Below are 18,249 nucleotides of genomic sequence, written 5' to 3' on the forward strand. Positions count from 1 at the left end.
ATATGTTGGTGACTTTAAGATTTTGACCTCTAGTTCATGGGATTCCATCAAGGAGGTGGCGGACAGGGGGATGCTGGCTAAGCTAACATCCATCATGGATACCCCCAAACTGCAGAGGCGCTGACCAGCTCCTTCAGCAAGAGACTGTTGCCCCCACAGTGCAAGAAGGAGCTACTGCAGGCCATTCCTCCCCACAGCCATCAGACTGTACAACACCGTGTTACAGTGACACTCCACGGACCCTCGAGGGTTTTTGGTGTTTTGTTTTGTTATTTTATTCACTCATTTTACTTATTTTGTAAACTGTTGTTGTCGTTTTTCATTTTTCTACGGTTGCTTGTGCTGTGTATTTTTACTTAGTTATTTTCTGTTTGCTGTTTGCACTTCTGAATGCTTTTTTTTTGCTGCTGGAGATAAAAGAATTTCCCCATTGTGGAATGAATAAAGTTTTATCTTATCTTATCTTATGGGATTCCAGTGTAATATCCTGAAAATGCACCTTAAAGGTGTAGAACGTTGCTACTCCTATAAACATGACGGATTCTTTTTTTTGTTTTTTTGCATATAACGTGAAAAGCATAATAATGTTGCACAAACCGAACGAAGTGCTCTATGTAGCTCAGCAAAGACAGAAAAGGGAAGGAATGTCATGCATGATGTTAATTTCCATATCTCCTTTACTGACAGCAACAACCTCGGTTTGCAGAGAAGCTAAAACAAACCAAACAACCCGAATGTACCAGCTCTGGTAAATCTTTTCCAGACACGAATACTGACAAATGTGCAGCTTTCAGCATTTGAACATAATTCTTCCATAAAGTTATTGGAATTGAGAATGAGGCAGAGGTTTCTACATCTGGGGCGTGACTCTCCGTTGTGCCCCGCAGATCGTTGCTATGCGCCGTAGAGTTGCAGCAGTCAACATTTTCATACAACCGTTCCATTTCTATCACCATCTGTCCCGCCTGTTCATCCCTAAATCAAAAGAGGTTCAACACAGATTTTTAAAACAATAATATTTAAACAACGGAGACTTAAAGTATAGCTAAAGTAGTTTTCAATAAAAAAAAAAAACCCTGCAGCAACCAAAAAAAAAAAAAAAAAGGGCTCTGCAGATGGTATGCATGCTGCCCTCAAGCACCCACAAAGTACAAGCCTGAGCAAGAGCTGCTAAGATGATGGATTTAAATTACTGACTTTAATATTTGGGACGGATTGATTTTTCTTCTTAACGTTGGTACTGAAATTTTCAGGAAAGTCACATTTCTGTCATTATTGGCCATCAGTGTGGTCATTTGTCTGCAGGTTGAAACATTTGATGCTCCTGCAGAGCCTCACCACTCACTCTTTGTGCTGCTGCTTGATGGTTTTGATCAAGCTCTTCTCTTTTCTGTCAGAAACCTTGTCTGCATGACTTGACTTCCTCCAAGAAGTCATCGTTTCTTGCATGCTGATCTGCCGCTCTGCAGTTGATCTATAGTAAGTTTAAATTCATTTTTATTGAAAATGTGTACGCTGAGTGCATCTGAAAGTGTGTATTTAGCTTCATGCGCTCACGCATGATCCTATTTTAGCTGTTTTATCTGTGTTTGAAACTAAAAGTTGCTGTTTTAAAGCTGCCAAACTCTAAGAAAAGGATATAAATGGCATTTTGATGAGCACATGCTTCGTCCCACCCTGCCCTCACACGCCTCTTAGAAAGCCCCCAGCTCATCAAGTGTCATGGGCTCCCCTCAGGTGTAAGGCTGTTCCTCTGCAAGCATCTGGGTGTGTCAGCTTGAGTTACTTTATACAGACGACCCTTTTTCTTGTCTGACAGGATGGGCAGCTTCATGCTGGTCTACCTGCCTGACAGCAGAGCCTCCAGGAGCACAGAAGATGGGAGGGGAAGTGGGGGAGGAGCAAAGGAGGCTGAAGGCAGATAAAAACCCTCAGAGACGGGGGTTAGGTACTCAGAGGGACTTGGCTCTCCTCTTAGTGTGCTCTGCTGCTCTGCCAAACCTCTCTCTGCTCAGCCTTTTCTTTGCACATCCTTACTTTAAAAAAAGAAGCAACAATGTCTGTCCAAACAGTCAGCAGGACGTCGTTCAGGTCTAGCAGTGGTGGCCGTGCGTCAGGATCAGGCCTCATGTCATCAGGATTCTCCTCAAAGTCATCAGCAGCTGGGATGTCAGGCGGTTTTCAAAGTGGCTCTATCCGTAGGTCAGGTGGATTCAGCTCCAGCTCTGCTTATGGCGGAAGTAGTGGTTTTGGCATGAGCTCTGGTGGTTATGGTGCCGGCTCTGGTGCTGGCTTTGGTTCTGGCGCTGGTGCTGGTTTTGGTTCCGGCTTTGGTTTTGGTTCCGGCTCTGGTGCTGGTTTTGGTGCCGGTGGTGCCGGTGGTGCTGGTGGTGCCGGCGGTTTTGGTTTCGGCGCTGGCTTTGGAGCTGGAGGCCCTTCACTGCCGACAATCACAAATGTTCAGTTCAACCAGAGCCTGCTGGCCCCCCTCAACCTGGAGATCGACCCCAACATCCAGATTGTCCGTAGCCAGGAGAAAGATCAGATCAAGAACTTGAACAACCGCTTCGCCAGCTTAATCGACAAGGTGAGTCTCCTGTCCAACGTTGTTGAAATCTGACCAAAAGATGCCAATCTCGTTATTTTTCTCATGAAATTTGCTGTTGGTAGAAACTAATTAAAGGCACTGAAAGACCGTAAACTGATGCTGCAGCACACTTTCTGTAAGGCACCACCTGAGCTCATTAAATATTAAAACAGCAACTGATCCTCACCATTGTACAGAGTCACCAATGGGGCTTGGTAGCCCAGTCTAGGATGATAATCATAACCCAATTAGTTAAAGGAGAGTGGGAAATTTACCTATGACAGATCTTATTTTCATGTGCTTCCTACTATCTCCTGATCTTCATGTAGCCCTAACTTGCCCCCCTGCTTCGGACATGAAAGACTACACGGGTCGGATCCAGTGTCTGGCAGCTTTTAGAGTGAGAGAATGGAGGATTATCAGGATATTATCTGTTGCCATGACCCTTTGATTATGCAGTAGTTGCAGAACCTTTCTTTTGACCGTATGCTCACAGGTTTTGGAGAGACTTAAGTTGCATGACTAAGAAACTCCAGATGTTGACCTTAGCTCGCATGACAAAATTATCAGTCCCAGTTTTTCCTGATTGTGTTTGTTTTTGCATCTCTACTTTTCAAGCGTCTCACTATTTGTGAGCTAAAATTAAGGAAAATAATGAGCAGATTGGAAACCAAGCATGTTTTCAAAGCACAAGCTTTCGATTGAGATGACAGATGACACCCGCAGGCATGTTGCATTAATTATAGGTTTTGCAGGAAGACAAGTTCACTCAGTGAAAGTATTTCTCCTTTAGGCGGGGGAGTTGTAATATCTAAGATGAGGTGTGGCCCCTGACCCCTCCCATTGTCCCTGTGATGGGACTTGTGCCAAAAAATTGACTCAACATTTTATTCCACTTTTATTTTAAATTTTTACATATTTATTCCAGAAACGAGTAGACATTTCCAGACCACAAAAACTTTAACAAGTTACTTAAAAGAATACACAAACACACAAAAAAGGCTGACTTAGCATTTGCAAACTTATTTGTAGGTGTGTCTCAACAGGTTCTTGCAGAGAAGTTGACTTACTGCAACCACACACGGTCCACTGAATGGGTTAAAATGAGATAGCAGCAAGATCACAGTGACAAACAGCTAAATATGATGTTGATTTTGTAGGTCCGCTTCCTGGAGCAGCAGAACAAAATGCTGGATACTAAATGGAGCCTGCTGCAAGATCAGACCACTTCACGCTCCAACATTGACGCCATGTTTGAGGCATACATCGCCAACCTCCGCAGACAGCTGGATGGGCTTGGCAACGAGAAGAACAAGCTGGAGGGAGAACTGAGGAACATGCAGGGATCAGTGGAGGACTTCAAGAAGAAGTGAGTCTAAGTGGGATATCTAACTTTTTTGCTTTCAAAGGTAGACCTATCTTACAAAAACAATACAATCATTTTCCATCTGCTCCTCTTTCCACCATCAGATATGAAGATGAAATCAACAAGCGTGCCTCTGTGGAGAATGAATTTGTGCTTCTCAAGAAGGTGAGGATGAATCTGACATTTGCTGATTATTAGCTTTTGTAATTCTCTTTGCCCTTTTTGACCACCTATCCTCTTTCAGGATGTAGATGCCGCCTACATGGGCAAAATTGAGCTGGAGGCCAAGGTAGATGCTCTTCAGGATGAAATTAACTTCCTCAGAAGTATCTACGAAATGGTAGGTCCCAAAACCCACAGAAACCTAGACGTGTTCCCACAGACATTAGTCTGAACTCTGTCAAAAAATCCTTGAAAATTAACCCAATATATTCACTCCACAGGAACTCTCTGAGCTTCAGGGACAGATCAAGGACACCTCAGTCATTGTGGAGATGGACAACAGCCGCCACCTGGACATGGACGCTATTGTGGCTGAAGTCAGAGCTCAGTATGAGGAGATTGCCAACAACAGCCGAGCTGAAGCTGAGAAGTGGTACCAGCAAAAGGTTAGCAGAGACTGTAATGGGAAAATCACCAAGCTGAGTTCAGTAGTTTAACAGCTATTTCCAATTTCTGCTTCTCAGTTCCAGGAGATGCAGGTTTCTGCAACTCAGGCTGGAGATGACCTTCGCAACACCAAGAGCGAGATTGCTGAGATCAACCGCATGATCAGCCGCATCCAGAATGAAATTGAGGCTGTCAAGGGACAGGTAACAACACTTAGTCTGTAGTCTGTGGTACAGCTTTGCTTAACAAGAAAATGACTTAGACCCACACTGCTTCTGCCTACTTTTCCACCACCTAGCGTTCTAACCTGGAGAACCAGATCGCAGAGGCAGAGGAGCGTGGAGAGATGGCAGTAAAGGACGCCAAGCAACGCATCAGGGACCTGGAAGAGGCCCTGCAGAAAGCCAAACAGGACATGGCCCGCCAGGTCCGTGAGTACCAGGAGCTCATGAACGTCAAGCTGGCTCTGGACATTGAGATTGCCACCTACAGGAAGCTGCTGGAAGGAGAAGAGCTAAGGTAAAGCTATTTGCCTCAGAGGGACACAGTACTGAATTTTATACATCAACAGCTAAAACATCTCCTCCATTCTTGCTGTAGGATTTCCTCTGGTGGTGGCACTGCCAACATCCGGGTGATGTCTTCAAGCTCTAGTAGTGGTGGTACGTATGGACATTTAACTAACTGTATAACTCAAATATGAGAAAGAACTGAACATCCTCTAACTTTGTGCTGCTCTCATCAGGAGCTGGTGGTAGCGGTGGAGGATCAGGCTTCGGAGGTGGCATGGGATATGGCATGGGCGGAGGCGGAGGTTTTTCTAGTGGAGGTGGAGCTGGAGGATATGGAGGCGGAGCTGGAGGATTTGGAGGCATGGGAGGAGGCATGTCCTCGGGAGGAAGCATGAGCTCAAGAAGCAGCCTTCGGCTTTCTTCTGCTCGCTATTAATAATAATATCAACATTCAATGTTTCCCTATAAATCCACTCAGGCGTCCAGAAACCCAATCCCATCTTCTCCAGCATACATACAGCATTTCCTGACATTTCCTGGTAGAGAGAGCGTGTTTTTTTATCCAGAAAAGAAGCAGAAAAATAGTAAGACCAAAAAAGCAAGAGCCACAGAGATTTGAGTCAGTCCTGTCGTCCTTCGAACAGTCAGCCCGGCTGTCTTTTGGTTGCTGGATATGCTGTTGAGCAGACAAAGCAAAAATTGTAGTGTCAGAACAGAAAATCCTAAAAAGCAACAACCACTACGCACAATGAGCTACATCTGTACAAAAGGAGGACAAGATACTTTTGAATTCTAAAATTGCATATAGGACATGTAGTGTCGCCACAATGACTACTTTCATTTGTAACTTGTTGTGCACGTTAACACCATCAAAAGCAGCTCTATGTAATGTTCCCTCTCCCCTTCCTTCTCACTTCCTGTTCCAGAGGTAACCCTCAGCTGCCATATCTCTAAATGAATGGTTTCTTTTGATGCAATTTGTTCCTTTTCACAAACACCAAAAAACTTACATGAGGCTGACTGGTACAACCAGATTTATAATAAACTGTACCATCAAAACATCTGTAATAAATCTGTGTTCAATTTTCTTATGGGTACTCTGTGTCTTTTTTCCTTTACAATTTTAAAAATAAAACCAATAATGGCCCTCAATGCTGATACCACCAAGCACTCAGATACTGAAACTGATCAGCCATCACCTTCATTGACCACTTCCTTATCCTTAATTCTCTCATCGAGTGAAACAAATCTTCAAAACACTGAGAGTACACACTTACAACCCTCTCTCAGTTCTGTGCACTTTCCAAGAGAAGAAATTGAAATTTAAAGCCTCGCTTAGATCATGTCTTAATGTGTTTTTTTTAATTACAAATAGTTTTTAGCCAAGAGCAAAAATCTTTTGTCATTTCCTGTGACAGAAACTACTACTGCTCTGCAGAAACTATTACAAATTCATTGAGACAAAAAGTCACAATGGAGAGATAGTTACATGTGCTGACAACACAACCACACAAAAATTATTCATGGAAATTAAATGAATTAGCCTACGGAGGTCTGGATGTGGAATCACACTCAAAACTAAAGTGGAAAAACTCACTACAGGCAGATCCAACTTGGATATGTCTTTGAAAAAAAAGTCAAAAGGAGGCTCAGTTGTGAGTTTGGCCTCCATATGCCTGTATGACTTCCCTGGGTATGCTTCTGATGAAGTGGCGGATGGGGGATCTCCTCCCACACCTTGACCAAAGCATCTGCCAACTCCTTGACAGTCTGTGGTGCAACCTGGCATTGGTGGATGGACTGAGACGATGTCCCAGATGTGTTCAACTGGATTCATGTCCGGGGAGCAGGCGGGTCAGTCTATGACATCAATACCTTCATCCAACAGAAACTGCTGACACACTCCAGCCACATGAGGTCTAGCATTGTCTGGCATAAGGAGAACCCCAGGGCCAATCACATCCACGTGTGGTCTCACACGTGGTCTGAGGATCTCATCTCAGTACCCCTAGCAGTCAGGCTACCACTGGTGAGCAAATGGAGAGCTGTGCAGCTCTCCAAAGAAATGCCACCTCAAACCATTACTGACCCACTGCCAGAGGGTCATGTTGGACGATGTTGCAAGCAGCAAAACCTTCTTCACAACATCTCCAGACTGTCACGTCTGTCAAAAGTGCTCATTGTGAACCTGCTTTCATCTGTTAGGACCACAGGGCGCCAGTGGCGAATTTGCTAATCTTGGTGTTCTCTAGCAAATGCCAAACATCTTGCACGGTGCTGGGCTATAAGCACAACTCCCACCTGTGGGCGTCTGGCCCTATACCACCCTCATGGAGTCTGTTTCTAACAGTTTTAGCAGACACTTGCACATTTGTGGTCTGCTGGAGGTTATTTCGCAGGGCTCTGGCAGTGCTCCTCCCATTTCCCCTTGCACAAAGGAGGAGGTAGTGATCCTGATGCAGGGTTGTTCTCCTATGGCCTCCTCCACCTGATGTACTTCCCTGTCTCCTGGTAGTACCTGAACAAACCTTCTTGCCGTAGCTCACATTGATGTGCCGTCCTGGAAGAGTTGCACTTCCAGGGCCACTTGTACGTTTTAGATTGATTAAATTGATTGTCGGAGTTGTTTCCTAATTGGACAGTTTGATTACACAGATGCATCTGCCTGTCTGTCACATGGATCTATTGTTGTCAAAATGTCTGACTGTAGAATCATGAACTCTGACCTCAACAGAGTTGTATCGTTCTAATGGTCCAAGGGTTTCTACAGGAAGGAGATTTTTTAAATTGTATTGGTTAATCTGTCACCCAACTGTTCCATTTTTTTCCATTTTAAGATATTTTTTCAGTTAACAAGTCTGCAAGTAATCAGTGAGGCAGATAAATCAACTCTAATTCAATTACAAGAGTTCACCTCTGAGTTACTTTTCACTAAAATCCAGGCAGGATTGAACTGATTTTTGCTTTCCTACATGAAATCGTTGTTCAAAAACGATTTTTTGTTAGGTTTTCTTTGTGTATTCTCACATCAAATTTTTCTAAATCACAAAAGTCATCAATATGCAAACACTGACAGTAGATAGACATGATCTAAAAGACACTGTATCTGTCCCAGAGCTGAGCCGTAAAGTCAGTCGTGTACAGGCAGCTTTCCAGATAAGTTTCTGACAAGAACAAGGCTACAGTCTGACTGATCAACTGAATGATCCTCACTATCTAGAACCATGTTTTGGATGTAAAGGAGGGTGATCATAGTCAGTTTCTTACTAGTCTCAACCTTTTTATTTGTGTTTCTTTCCAAAAACTACTCAGTTTAGTTTTTTCCGTCAGTGAATCAAAACTTCTCAAAAGATTGTTGTGATGCAATGCTCCCCTCTACTGTTGGAAACATTGAAGTATCATGCATAAAAATAACAGTATTTAGAATCAAATGACCCTTTTTTTAATGAAGCTTTTGTATCCTACACAATATAAACTGTGGAAAATGTTCTTTTTAAAAAGCATTTTTATCAACGTACACTGGAACATGCATTCCATACATCCACCTCACAGCACAAGAATGTCGTCTCATTTCCAAGTGATGTGTGATAAAGGCGGGTGCATGGTGGTGCAGTGGCGGTTCTGCGGTTTGGAAGTGCATAACATAGCTGCACTGCCATTTATTTATTTTTTTTTTTTTACTTGTTCTGTCCAACAACTGAGCAAACAGATTAGAGCTGAAGGCATTTTGTGTTGGACAGGTTTTACCATCACAAAAAACAGATTATGTAACTTCAAAAAAACAGAGTTTAAATTTGTATAAACCCCTTTTTGTTTTTTATTATTTTTTATTTAATTGTTACATTCAGTGTGGTTGGGGAGGGAGAGGCGAAAAATGTCAGGGGGGGGGGGGAGAATAAAAGGAAGAGAGGTGGAGAAAGTGGGGGATACAATTGAATAAGTTATTATTTTAAACTGTGTAATAATTGTACCAGATCTGCAGGAAAGACAAATATTACATCAAAGGTGAAATTCTGACAGGAAAATGAGCAGAAGACATCTGTCCATCAATACACTGTGGGTAAGGAGGAGGGATGAAGCAGACAGGGAGCAGTGTGGCAGTGCGCACGTGCACGTGGGGGTGGAGATACATGCACGCTGCTGAAATGAACCGTGTGTTCATGAGGGGAACCAGATCCTACCCAGCCCGACCAGCCAGACCAGGAGAGGGGAGGAGAGACCTCCAGGCCAGGAGCGCCCCAGGCGATGGGACACAAGCAGCCCGGGAGGGGGGAAGGAAGGGACCGCCCACCCAACCAGCCAGGAGCAGAGGGCGGCACTTCCAAAGCCTCCATGGTCGACCATCTTAACTGAAAATAGAGTTTTAATAGTTACCCGTTTCTTAGCTTTGTGTGCCTGAGGCCCACTTTTCACTGCAGTCATCCAAATCAAAAATTAAAAAAAACATACAGGAATATATTTACAAACTTATGATGTATAAAGTGTTAAAAATATTACGTTTACTAATGAAACAATAAGTAGGGGTTTTAAAAACTTTAAAAATATAAAAAACAACAAAATGTTTGCCTCCACAGAGAGCTCAGGGGCCTGTTTCAGAAAGGAGGTTCAACCAACTCTGAGGTTGAACTTGAACTCTGAGTTGGTCAATCGGGAGATTAACAACTCTGAGTTTTCTGTTTCAGAGAAGCTGATCCGAGTTAGATCAATCAACTCTGAGTGGACTGATTCGGAGTTTAGCGTGCGCACCGCGACTATAAGAAGCCATTATCAATGGAGCGCAGATATAACGAGTCACCATGGCAACCGTGAAAAAAAGAGGTCTGCGTATTTTTCGCCAGCTGAACTTGACGTGCTGCTGCAGAGTTACAGTGAATATGAGCACATATTCCAGAAGAAAAGCAACACCGCTGCATCTGCAAAACAGAGACAGTTAGCGTGGAAAACATAGCTGCTCAAGTTAATGCGTAAGTTTGCATTTTAATCATTGTTATAAAATATTGACAATTACTCAATTACATATATACAATGAAAACAACATTAGATATGTATTGCTATGTAGATGTTTCATATGTCAAATATTGTCAACAAAGCCTACATCCATGACATGCTTATATTTGACCTGATTGAATTATGTTTTTATACTTCATTTTTAGCTGCTGCCATGTTCTTTTAATTCCTGCAGGATTGCATCTACATGAAAATGAAATCAGGGACATTGAATTAGATTAATGTAACAATTACTTTTTGGAAACACAATTTGCTAGCACTGCTCACTTTTTTAATCCCATATAAACCTATACCACTTGATCAATACAAGGGTAGACATAAACTCACTTTTAAAAACACAATTGAATGTATAAATATTAAACTGACCAACGTTTGCAAGAGGGGAAGGTTAACAAAAAAAGTCCTCTAAACATTACCTACGTTAAATGCATTTTTCCCCCACATTGGTTCTGTTCAATGTGCAGCATTTCATGCAATTACACCAGGAATAACACTTCAAAAGTAAGTAAGTATTTCACACCTTACACTATTTAAAAAGTTATTACAGCCAATTTTTACAACAATGATTTATATGCAAACTTGCGCATTAACTGGAGCAGCTATGTTTTCCCACGCTAACTGTCTCTGTTTTGCAGATGCAGCGGTGTTGCTTTTCTTCTGGAATATGTGCTCATATTCGCTGTAACTCTGCAGCAGCACGTCAAGTTCAGCTGGCGAAAAATATGCAGACCTCTTTTTTGTTTTGTTTGTTGCAATTGTTCAATAAAAAATAAAATAAAAAAAAGACCTCTTTTTTTCCACGGTTGCCATGGTGACTCGTGATATCTGCGCTCCATTGATAATGGCTTCTTATAGTCGCGGTGCGCACGCTTAACTCTGAATCAGTCCACTCAGAGTTGATTGACCTAACTCTGATCAGCTTCTCTGAAACAGAAAACTCAGAGTTGTTAATCTCTCGATTGACCAACTCAGAGTTCAAGTTCAACCTCAGAGTTGGTTGAACCTCCTTTCTGAAACAGGCCCCAGGTTTATAAGCAAAATCTTCACAAACAAACCATGTAGAATGAGTATCAACTGACCTGAGGCTCCGCCTCGGGATGTGGATCCTGCAGACCTCAACCAATCAAGAACACCTGGCGCTGATTACCGTTTAAAGCCCTCAGCCGCAGGTGTTGAGAGCATGTGACCAGCTACGACCAATCCCTTTGAAGTACACACAGTGACGCACTAATGCGGTCAATAGAATCCAATAGAATGGAAGATCCTACATTTTTGAAATGCATTCTGCAAATGTTTAGTTAAAAAAAATAGGAAAGGTCCGTTTTTTGGAACTATTTACTTTTTCAACAATAACAATAATAATAATAATAATAATAATATTGTTTAAGTAACTTGGTTGCTGCCTTTTGGATTTTTTTTATGGAACACCAAATTTAACTTAGTTGAAAAAAATTGTTACATCATTGAAGAAAGGAAATGAAGATAATAAAATAGAAAACATACATTTATATAACCCCACGTCAGCTCAGGAAAAGGTCAACCCAAGATGCTGACACTAACCTGAAAATCCTCATTTTGCTGCTTTGAATGTAGAAACACAATCAGGAAACAATTTAATTAAAAGTTTGCAATTTGCGGCTTAACTTTCCGTCCCTAAAACATGGATGTCAGTCTTCATCCATTTTCTTCATCACAACCCCAACCTGACAACAAAAATCCAGCCGTACAGTTAAGATCCAGATTCCAGCTCAGACGAGGATAAATAATGTGAAAAATCACATTTAAAGGCGAAATACTAAGTTTGCTGAAAATCGTTTGATTTTTCACCGTATTTTTTTAATTTGTTTCATAAAAACGCAGTTTTTCTATAGCCTGTCGTACCTTTTACCTTCAAATCATCCTTTATTCTCTGCATTTCAGTTCCAACTCACAGTTTGCCTTTAGCATAGGTTGTCTGCTAGTATGTAGAATAACGCTTCTGGTCCTAAAGTCTTTATTTAATTTTCTGAGAGTCGAGCTTTGTTGACTTTTGCCATCGAGAGTAAAGGACGTAATGCTGTCATCCAAGGTTCATAAGGTCTGCCCAGCCGTTTGTTCATAATCTGCCGCTCATTTCAATCCTCTCAGATGTTTCTTGTCTTCCTTCTGCTGGTTGCAGCTGCAGCATGGTGTAGAGACGGTATCAAGCCAGCCCTCGTTGAACGGCTCTCAAGTGAGCCCTCTCTTAAAAACAGCGTGCTAATTTCTTCTGAACATTGAGGTAATAGCAAGAAGGACTTCTTTTTAAGTATAGGACATCTAGTGATGTAACAAAATATATTTCAGACTGATCCGATGTGGAATTTCAAAATAAGACCCAGTTGAAATCATGTATTGAGTAGTACTTACTTTAAAGTTAACATATGTGTAAAAAAAAACATCTAGTTTCCACAGAGTCATTTCACTTCTCACCGATAGTGTCCCATCCATTGATGTAACAAAATACATTTCAGACTGATCTGATGTGGAATTTCAGAATTAGACTTTGTAGAAATTGTATTTCTGAGTATGTCTTTGTTCAAATCGTTGTGAATCAGGAGCAGATGAAAAAATGACGTTTGAAAAAGATTGTATTTGTAACATAGAATCGTGGGGCCACAACCTTCCTGCTCTGCTCCATTCTGATTCATTCACTTGTGGACAAATAGATCCATGAATGTTTTTTTTTTCCTCGTCTGGATAGCGGCTGGATGGCTTCGATATTGGGCGCCATTTTTGCTGCACAACTCAGAGATGAATTTCTGATAAACTCCAGAAACTATACGTCCTAGAAAACAACAGTTGTTTTTTGGGGGTTTTTTGCACTTAAAAACATCATAAGTATCATAAAAAGACCACTGGGAACATTTTGAAAATAGTTCCAAAGATGATCAGAGTGGGACTTTAAGCGGTCTAATGCTGATTATGAGTTAATAAGAAAATTGTAAATCATCAAAAAGTTCAAACTTTAAACAACTTCTTGTTTAATGGAGCCTCCATTAAGCACCAACATGCTCTAGCCTTACATTGAGAAGGCCCTGGTTCAAATCCTGGGTCCCCTCTGTGTGGAATTTGCATGTTTTCCTCATGCATGCCTGTGTTTTCTCCAGACACTCCGGAGAACATAGAAGTTTATTGTTTCCAAATACTTACATAAGTAAAACAACAATCAAAAATGACTTGAAAAGGAAAGTAGCAGATCAAAAAAGCTGGAGAAGTTCAGAATAACAGTTTTAAAGTTTTTCATTTAGATCAACAAATACTGTTAAAATGTTCCCACACTATACAGTACAGACCAAAAGTTTGGACACCCTTCCCATTCATTTGAATGAGAAGGTGTGTCCAAACCCTTGGTCTGTACTGTAAATGAGTGAAAATCTCTGCTTCCCCTGTGTTTCTGGCAGCAGTGATGTGTAAATGGGAAAAAGATAAAATCAAAATACTTATGAGTTGAATGTCGCTCCTTGCAGCCGAGCCCTGGTCTTCTCAATCCACCATCCTGTTTGTTTTCCAGTTATTCCTGCTAGTTCAGTAAATCAGAAACTGGACTTACCTGAGCCACTTTGTCATTACACCGGAGGGGGCTGGACGAAAAGCATGGGAGTAGCCCCCGAAGACCAGGGTTGGGCAGCTGAGTGTAGCTCACGTGATGCCTCTTAAATACACATTTACTACAGCAAAAGTAAAAGGCAGTAGTACTGCTATAGAAACGTTTTTTTAGTTACTGATGTAAATGTTACAAAAAAGTTTGACAGGTTTTTAAAAGTGATGACTGTATCCAGAAGAGCGTGAGTCGGTCCACCAATAATCAATATTCTTTGTAGGTTATTCAAATTTTAGGAATTTCTAAAAGTCTATCTGTTCCTAAAGAATGCTGCTTCAGTCTGTTGTGTATTTGATGTCAAAACATGGTTTTTATGCCGTTTTCAATTCAAATGTGACTTTTAAGGCCACCTTTGATGCATTTTCACCCTTAAGTAAAGAGAAAGCTGTCATCCACATGATGGATGTCATAAACATCCATCACTAAGAAAGGGCCTTAAGAATGTAAGAAAACATGCAACCCATTAATGGAGCTATGCTGTACTCCTATGGTGCATGTTCTTTGGATGATAATCTGCTTTTTAATCTCACACACTGTTCTGTTACCATTGAAGTATTCACACTATTGTGTGATCAAGAGGCCCAGAGCAGTTCTTGGTCCCGGACCAGGGTCCGCTTGGGTGTATTCAGATGGAAAATTTCTTCCTGGATTACTGGGGAAACGAACTCTGGTTCACTTAAAGAAAACAAAATGTGTCCAGTCTGAATACACCCTCAGACATTTTTACTGACTCTATGAAGTCTTGACCATCGTCTAATTTTCAGTTAAATTGAGTCACTGCACCTGATAGAAGACAATGCATCATTTTGCTGAAGTCAAAGGAGTCTTAAAAAAATGTATCTTACATAAAGAAAACGTTTTTTTACCTGCATGCACACACAGAAGCTCCTCTTTCTACTTTTTATGCTTTTGTGTTCTATGTGTTTTATCTGTTCTTAACCTAATGTGAAAACACACTGAAGTTCTGCTTACCACCGGTGCCACAGTTATAGACCATAATCCGGAGAACGTACCAGTCGAGCTAAGTGACTGGGGTCTGGTCCAGAGGTCTGCTCAAGCACCGACCTCAACTCCTGCAACCAGGCCGGAGTGGAGGTGCCACAGCCTCTAACATGTGCTGTTCCTCTGATGTTCTCAATCCTGATCCTGTCCATCCTGGTCACTCCCAAACTGAACATCAGCATCTTCAACTCTGCTGCCTCCAGCTCTGCCTCCTGTCTTTTCCTCTGGTTCTCTAGGCCCAACAACATGGCTGGTCTCACCACAGCTTTGTACACCTTTCCTTTCATTTGAGCTGCAACTCTTCAATCACATCTGACACTTTTCTCCACCCATTCCAACCTGCCTGCAGTGTCTTCTTCACTTATTTTCCACACTCCATTACTCTGAACTGTTGACCCTAGATCAGGGGTCGGCAACCTGAGGCACTCATGGGTGAAACAACGATAATCACTTGATCTGTCGTCTGTTTGTATTTTTTAGATTTGAAAATAAAAATCAGGTTTGAGTGAAGATCTCCCCTCACAATGTACGTTTTTTTTCTTCTCTTTGGGGTCATAAAGAAAGGATCCACTCATGCAGCGCTGTGATCCCGGCCACCGCAGACGTAAACAGGATTTTACTTAGCTTTGATATCTGTGTAGATGAAATTGATGCAATCGTCATTATTTTATGTTAGCAGATTAAATTAAACAGATGGTAATAATTTAATATGTTGGTCATGTTCTGTCCCCTGTCAGTCATTCAAGGTAGAACTCTCTTATTACAAGAACATGGTAAAAATACCGTGGGGCATTTGTGCTAACGTTTTTTACTTGTGTCACTAGCCGGAATTTATTCATATTAATGCAATAATAAAACAGAGGGCACAAGGCAAAAACTGCAGGTGCCTGCCGCCCACCCACATAAACACTGCCATTCCTTTCAATAAAACTCTATAGTTCCACACGATGCACATTACTTTCAGCTTTAGCCTTCATGGACAGGCGATTTAAATTAATGCAAAAACAAAGTTTTCCACAGAGAAATGAAAAAGTTGTAATAATATAGTACAGAAATTTGGGGGAATAATTACAAGAGTTCACTCCATCCTCTCTTTTTACTTCAAAAACCAGCCGTCAGAATTGTACATAAAGCCGGATATCTTGATCATCCAAACAATCTATTTTATCAATCTAGACTTTTAAAACTGTATGACCTTGTGGATTTTTACACTGCGCAACTTTTATACAGAGTCAGTGGGAAATCGTTAAGGAGGCAACAGACTGAGGGGATGTAGGAACTTCAAGATCAAACTGATAAGAACCACAAAGAAAAGTTTCTGTGTGTCGGTGTGTGGCACTAAACTTTGGAACGGTTTGAGGAATGAGCTCAAAAAATTTTCAAATATTCAAGAAAAGGTATAATGAAACTCTGATTTCACAATATAAAGATAAGAGTTAAGGATCAACAGGTGTTTGAATAATTCCAAATACATGTGTGAAGTTGATTGTGGTGAAATAATCAAAGCTCTTTAAATTACAACCACTGAGTGTTACATTGTAATGTGCAATAATGATTACTGAAATGTTTGAATTACAACCAATAAGCTATTGATTTTGTTTACTTGATCTGCAATGTGTAGCAATATTTACTTATTTGATCATGTGTTCTAATGATAATCAATTATTATTACATATCGGTACCGTTACTGTTTACTGAAATCATGAATGAATGTTTTCTGAAGATCATCAATCACTGGATTATGTTACTTGAAAAGAATCTATTTGATCAGAACCGGATTTAACACACTGTAAAACTATCAAATGAATGAACTCAGTAGGGGTGGGATTACAGAAACTTGCTTCTTCCCACTCCTTTTCAAGCAATAAATCAAACTCTACTTATACTTTGGTTAGTGATCACTGTATTTAATTAAGCAAATGTGATTTAAGTGACGTTTTTGTTTTGTTTTATTTTCTGTCTTTTCAATCTATGCATTTCATCATTTCTGTAATGAGTTTGATAAATATGTGTAAATTGTTTATTGCTTTGACTACAATGCTTGAAATAAAGCAATAAATTAAAAAAAAATATATTAATGACCCTGTGCTGTAAAACTGTTGCCGGTGAGATGACAGGTGCGGCAACATGAGTTAGGGTCTCTGGATAAAACCTGAGCGGCAAAAGCATGAAGCTGATCCGCGAGCTGCTGCACACATTTATGACTGCATAGCTTTTTTGTTGTGGTTCATGTTTTTGGCGTCGCAGCAGCTGACATTTATGAAGTTATAAGATCAGTTTGTTGAATAATAACCCAGGTCAGATTAAACCCAGACTTTCTTTCTGTAATGCCAAACGTTAATTTGAAAAATTTACAAGTTTTGAAATAGAACTACAGCTGATCATCACTCCATTCACCGGGGCTGGTTGTGCAGGTCTTAGATATATGTATGGTATTTTGCTCTGAAGTATCCAATCCTGTTGCTGTCGGTACGACATACCACAAATGCTTTCAAAAAAACATAGATTCAATACTATTTCAACTTTGACCTTTTTTCCATGTGCAATATTGTTATGAAAGCAGTTTTTTGAGTTCATGCCAAAATATGTCTAAAACCGTTATTTCACCCGTTGTTTGTGAATTAAATACAATTTCTGTTATGTTGAAAATTTGTTTTTTGTATTTCTTTGTATTAGAGTTTGCCGTAGAAAATGTTGAATTGGCCTTTCATGTCAATTCTTCTCTATTTCCTCCTTCATGTGCACATCCCTGAGGTTTCTTCTTTTTTTCCGGAATCTATTTTTTAGGAGAATATCTCTTACCGAGATGGAGGGTTTACTGGCAGGGATGTCTAGTTTAGTTTAGTCTGTTTAGTGTAGTTTAGCAATTAGGTGTTGTATTTTATGGCTGATTTTATGTCTTGTACAGTTACTAGTGTGAAGCCCGTTGAGACAACTGTGTTGTAATATCGGGCTATATGAATAAAATTGAATTGAAAATTGAATTACAATTCCTCATTCCACCACCAAGTCCCCTTTTCAACTTTCTTTTCCAATGCCACACTAAGCACACTCTTACCTGTCCTTCTGATCACATTAGTTGCATTTATCCCGTCATCAGGGAGTTCCTCCTGACCACCCAGAGCCTGTTTCAACTTCTTCTCTGCAACATTCTTCCTTTTTCAGCTTTTACCAGTTTGTCCTCTTCTCTGCCTTCACCCTTTCTTTGTTTTTATCTTCTTTCTTCTTCACCTCTGTCTAGAAACACTCTCACCTACCAAGTCTTTGATGTCAATAATGTTGTACTTTTTGTCATTGTGCCATACTTTAAAGACAATAATGTAAATCTGGCTAAATGTTAATTCTGAAGGACTTTTCGAAACATAATTAGAAAAACCTGCAACCAGCAAACCAGCAGTAAATTTAAATGAAAAGCAATGAAATGATTAAAAAAATAAATCTTACATTAAGAAAGTTGTAAGCAAGTACATTTGGTAACAAATCAAAGAGCAGATTATTTTACCAGATTTCTTTTAAATAGTCATTCTGCTTTAGTACAATGTCA

The 18,249-nt window shown here is 40.6% G+C and overlaps 1 protein-coding gene across 1 annotated transcript; it reads left to right on the forward strand.

Moving 5' to 3' along the window:
• Positions 1-1,816: 1,816 nt before the first annotated feature.
• Positions 1,817-6,161, forward strand: LOC101167707 (keratin, type II cytoskeletal cochleal). Its single transcript, XM_004070274.4, has 9 exons — positions 1,817-2,587; positions 3,748-3,956; positions 4,058-4,118; positions 4,198-4,293; positions 4,397-4,561; positions 4,640-4,765; positions 4,861-5,081; positions 5,163-5,224; positions 5,308-6,161. Exons 1-9 carry the CDS (start codon positions 2,057-2,059, stop codon positions 5,508-5,510), a joined length of 1,674 nt encoding a protein of 557 aa, XP_004070322.1. The 5' UTR covers positions 1,817-2,056; the 3' UTR covers positions 5,511-6,161.
• The last annotated feature ends 12,088 nt before the right edge of the window (positions 6,162-18,249 follow it).

This window comes from Oryzias latipes, chromosome 7 (assembly GCF_053564925.1).
Source record: "Oryzias latipes strain Hd-rR chromosome 7, Olatipes_Hd-rR_3.1".
Classification (NCBI taxonomy): domain Eukaryota; kingdom Metazoa; phylum Chordata; class Actinopteri; order Beloniformes; family Adrianichthyidae; genus Oryzias; species Oryzias latipes.

Bases quoted from the DNA above. Each gene is read 5' to 3' on its own strand.
- LOC101167707 (XM_004070274.4), top strand. From the start codon at position 2,057: ATGTCTGTCCAAACAGTCAGCAGGACGTCGTTCAGGTCTAGCAGTGGT. The intron at 3,957-4,057 runs GTGAGTCTAAGT...TTCCACCATCAG, and splicing joins GTGGAGGACTTCAAGAAGAA to ATATGAAGATGAAATCAACA. The intron at 5,082-5,162 runs GTAAAGCTATTT...TTCTTGCTGTAG, and splicing joins CTGGAAGGAGAAGAGCTAAG to GATTTCCTCTGGTGGTGGCA.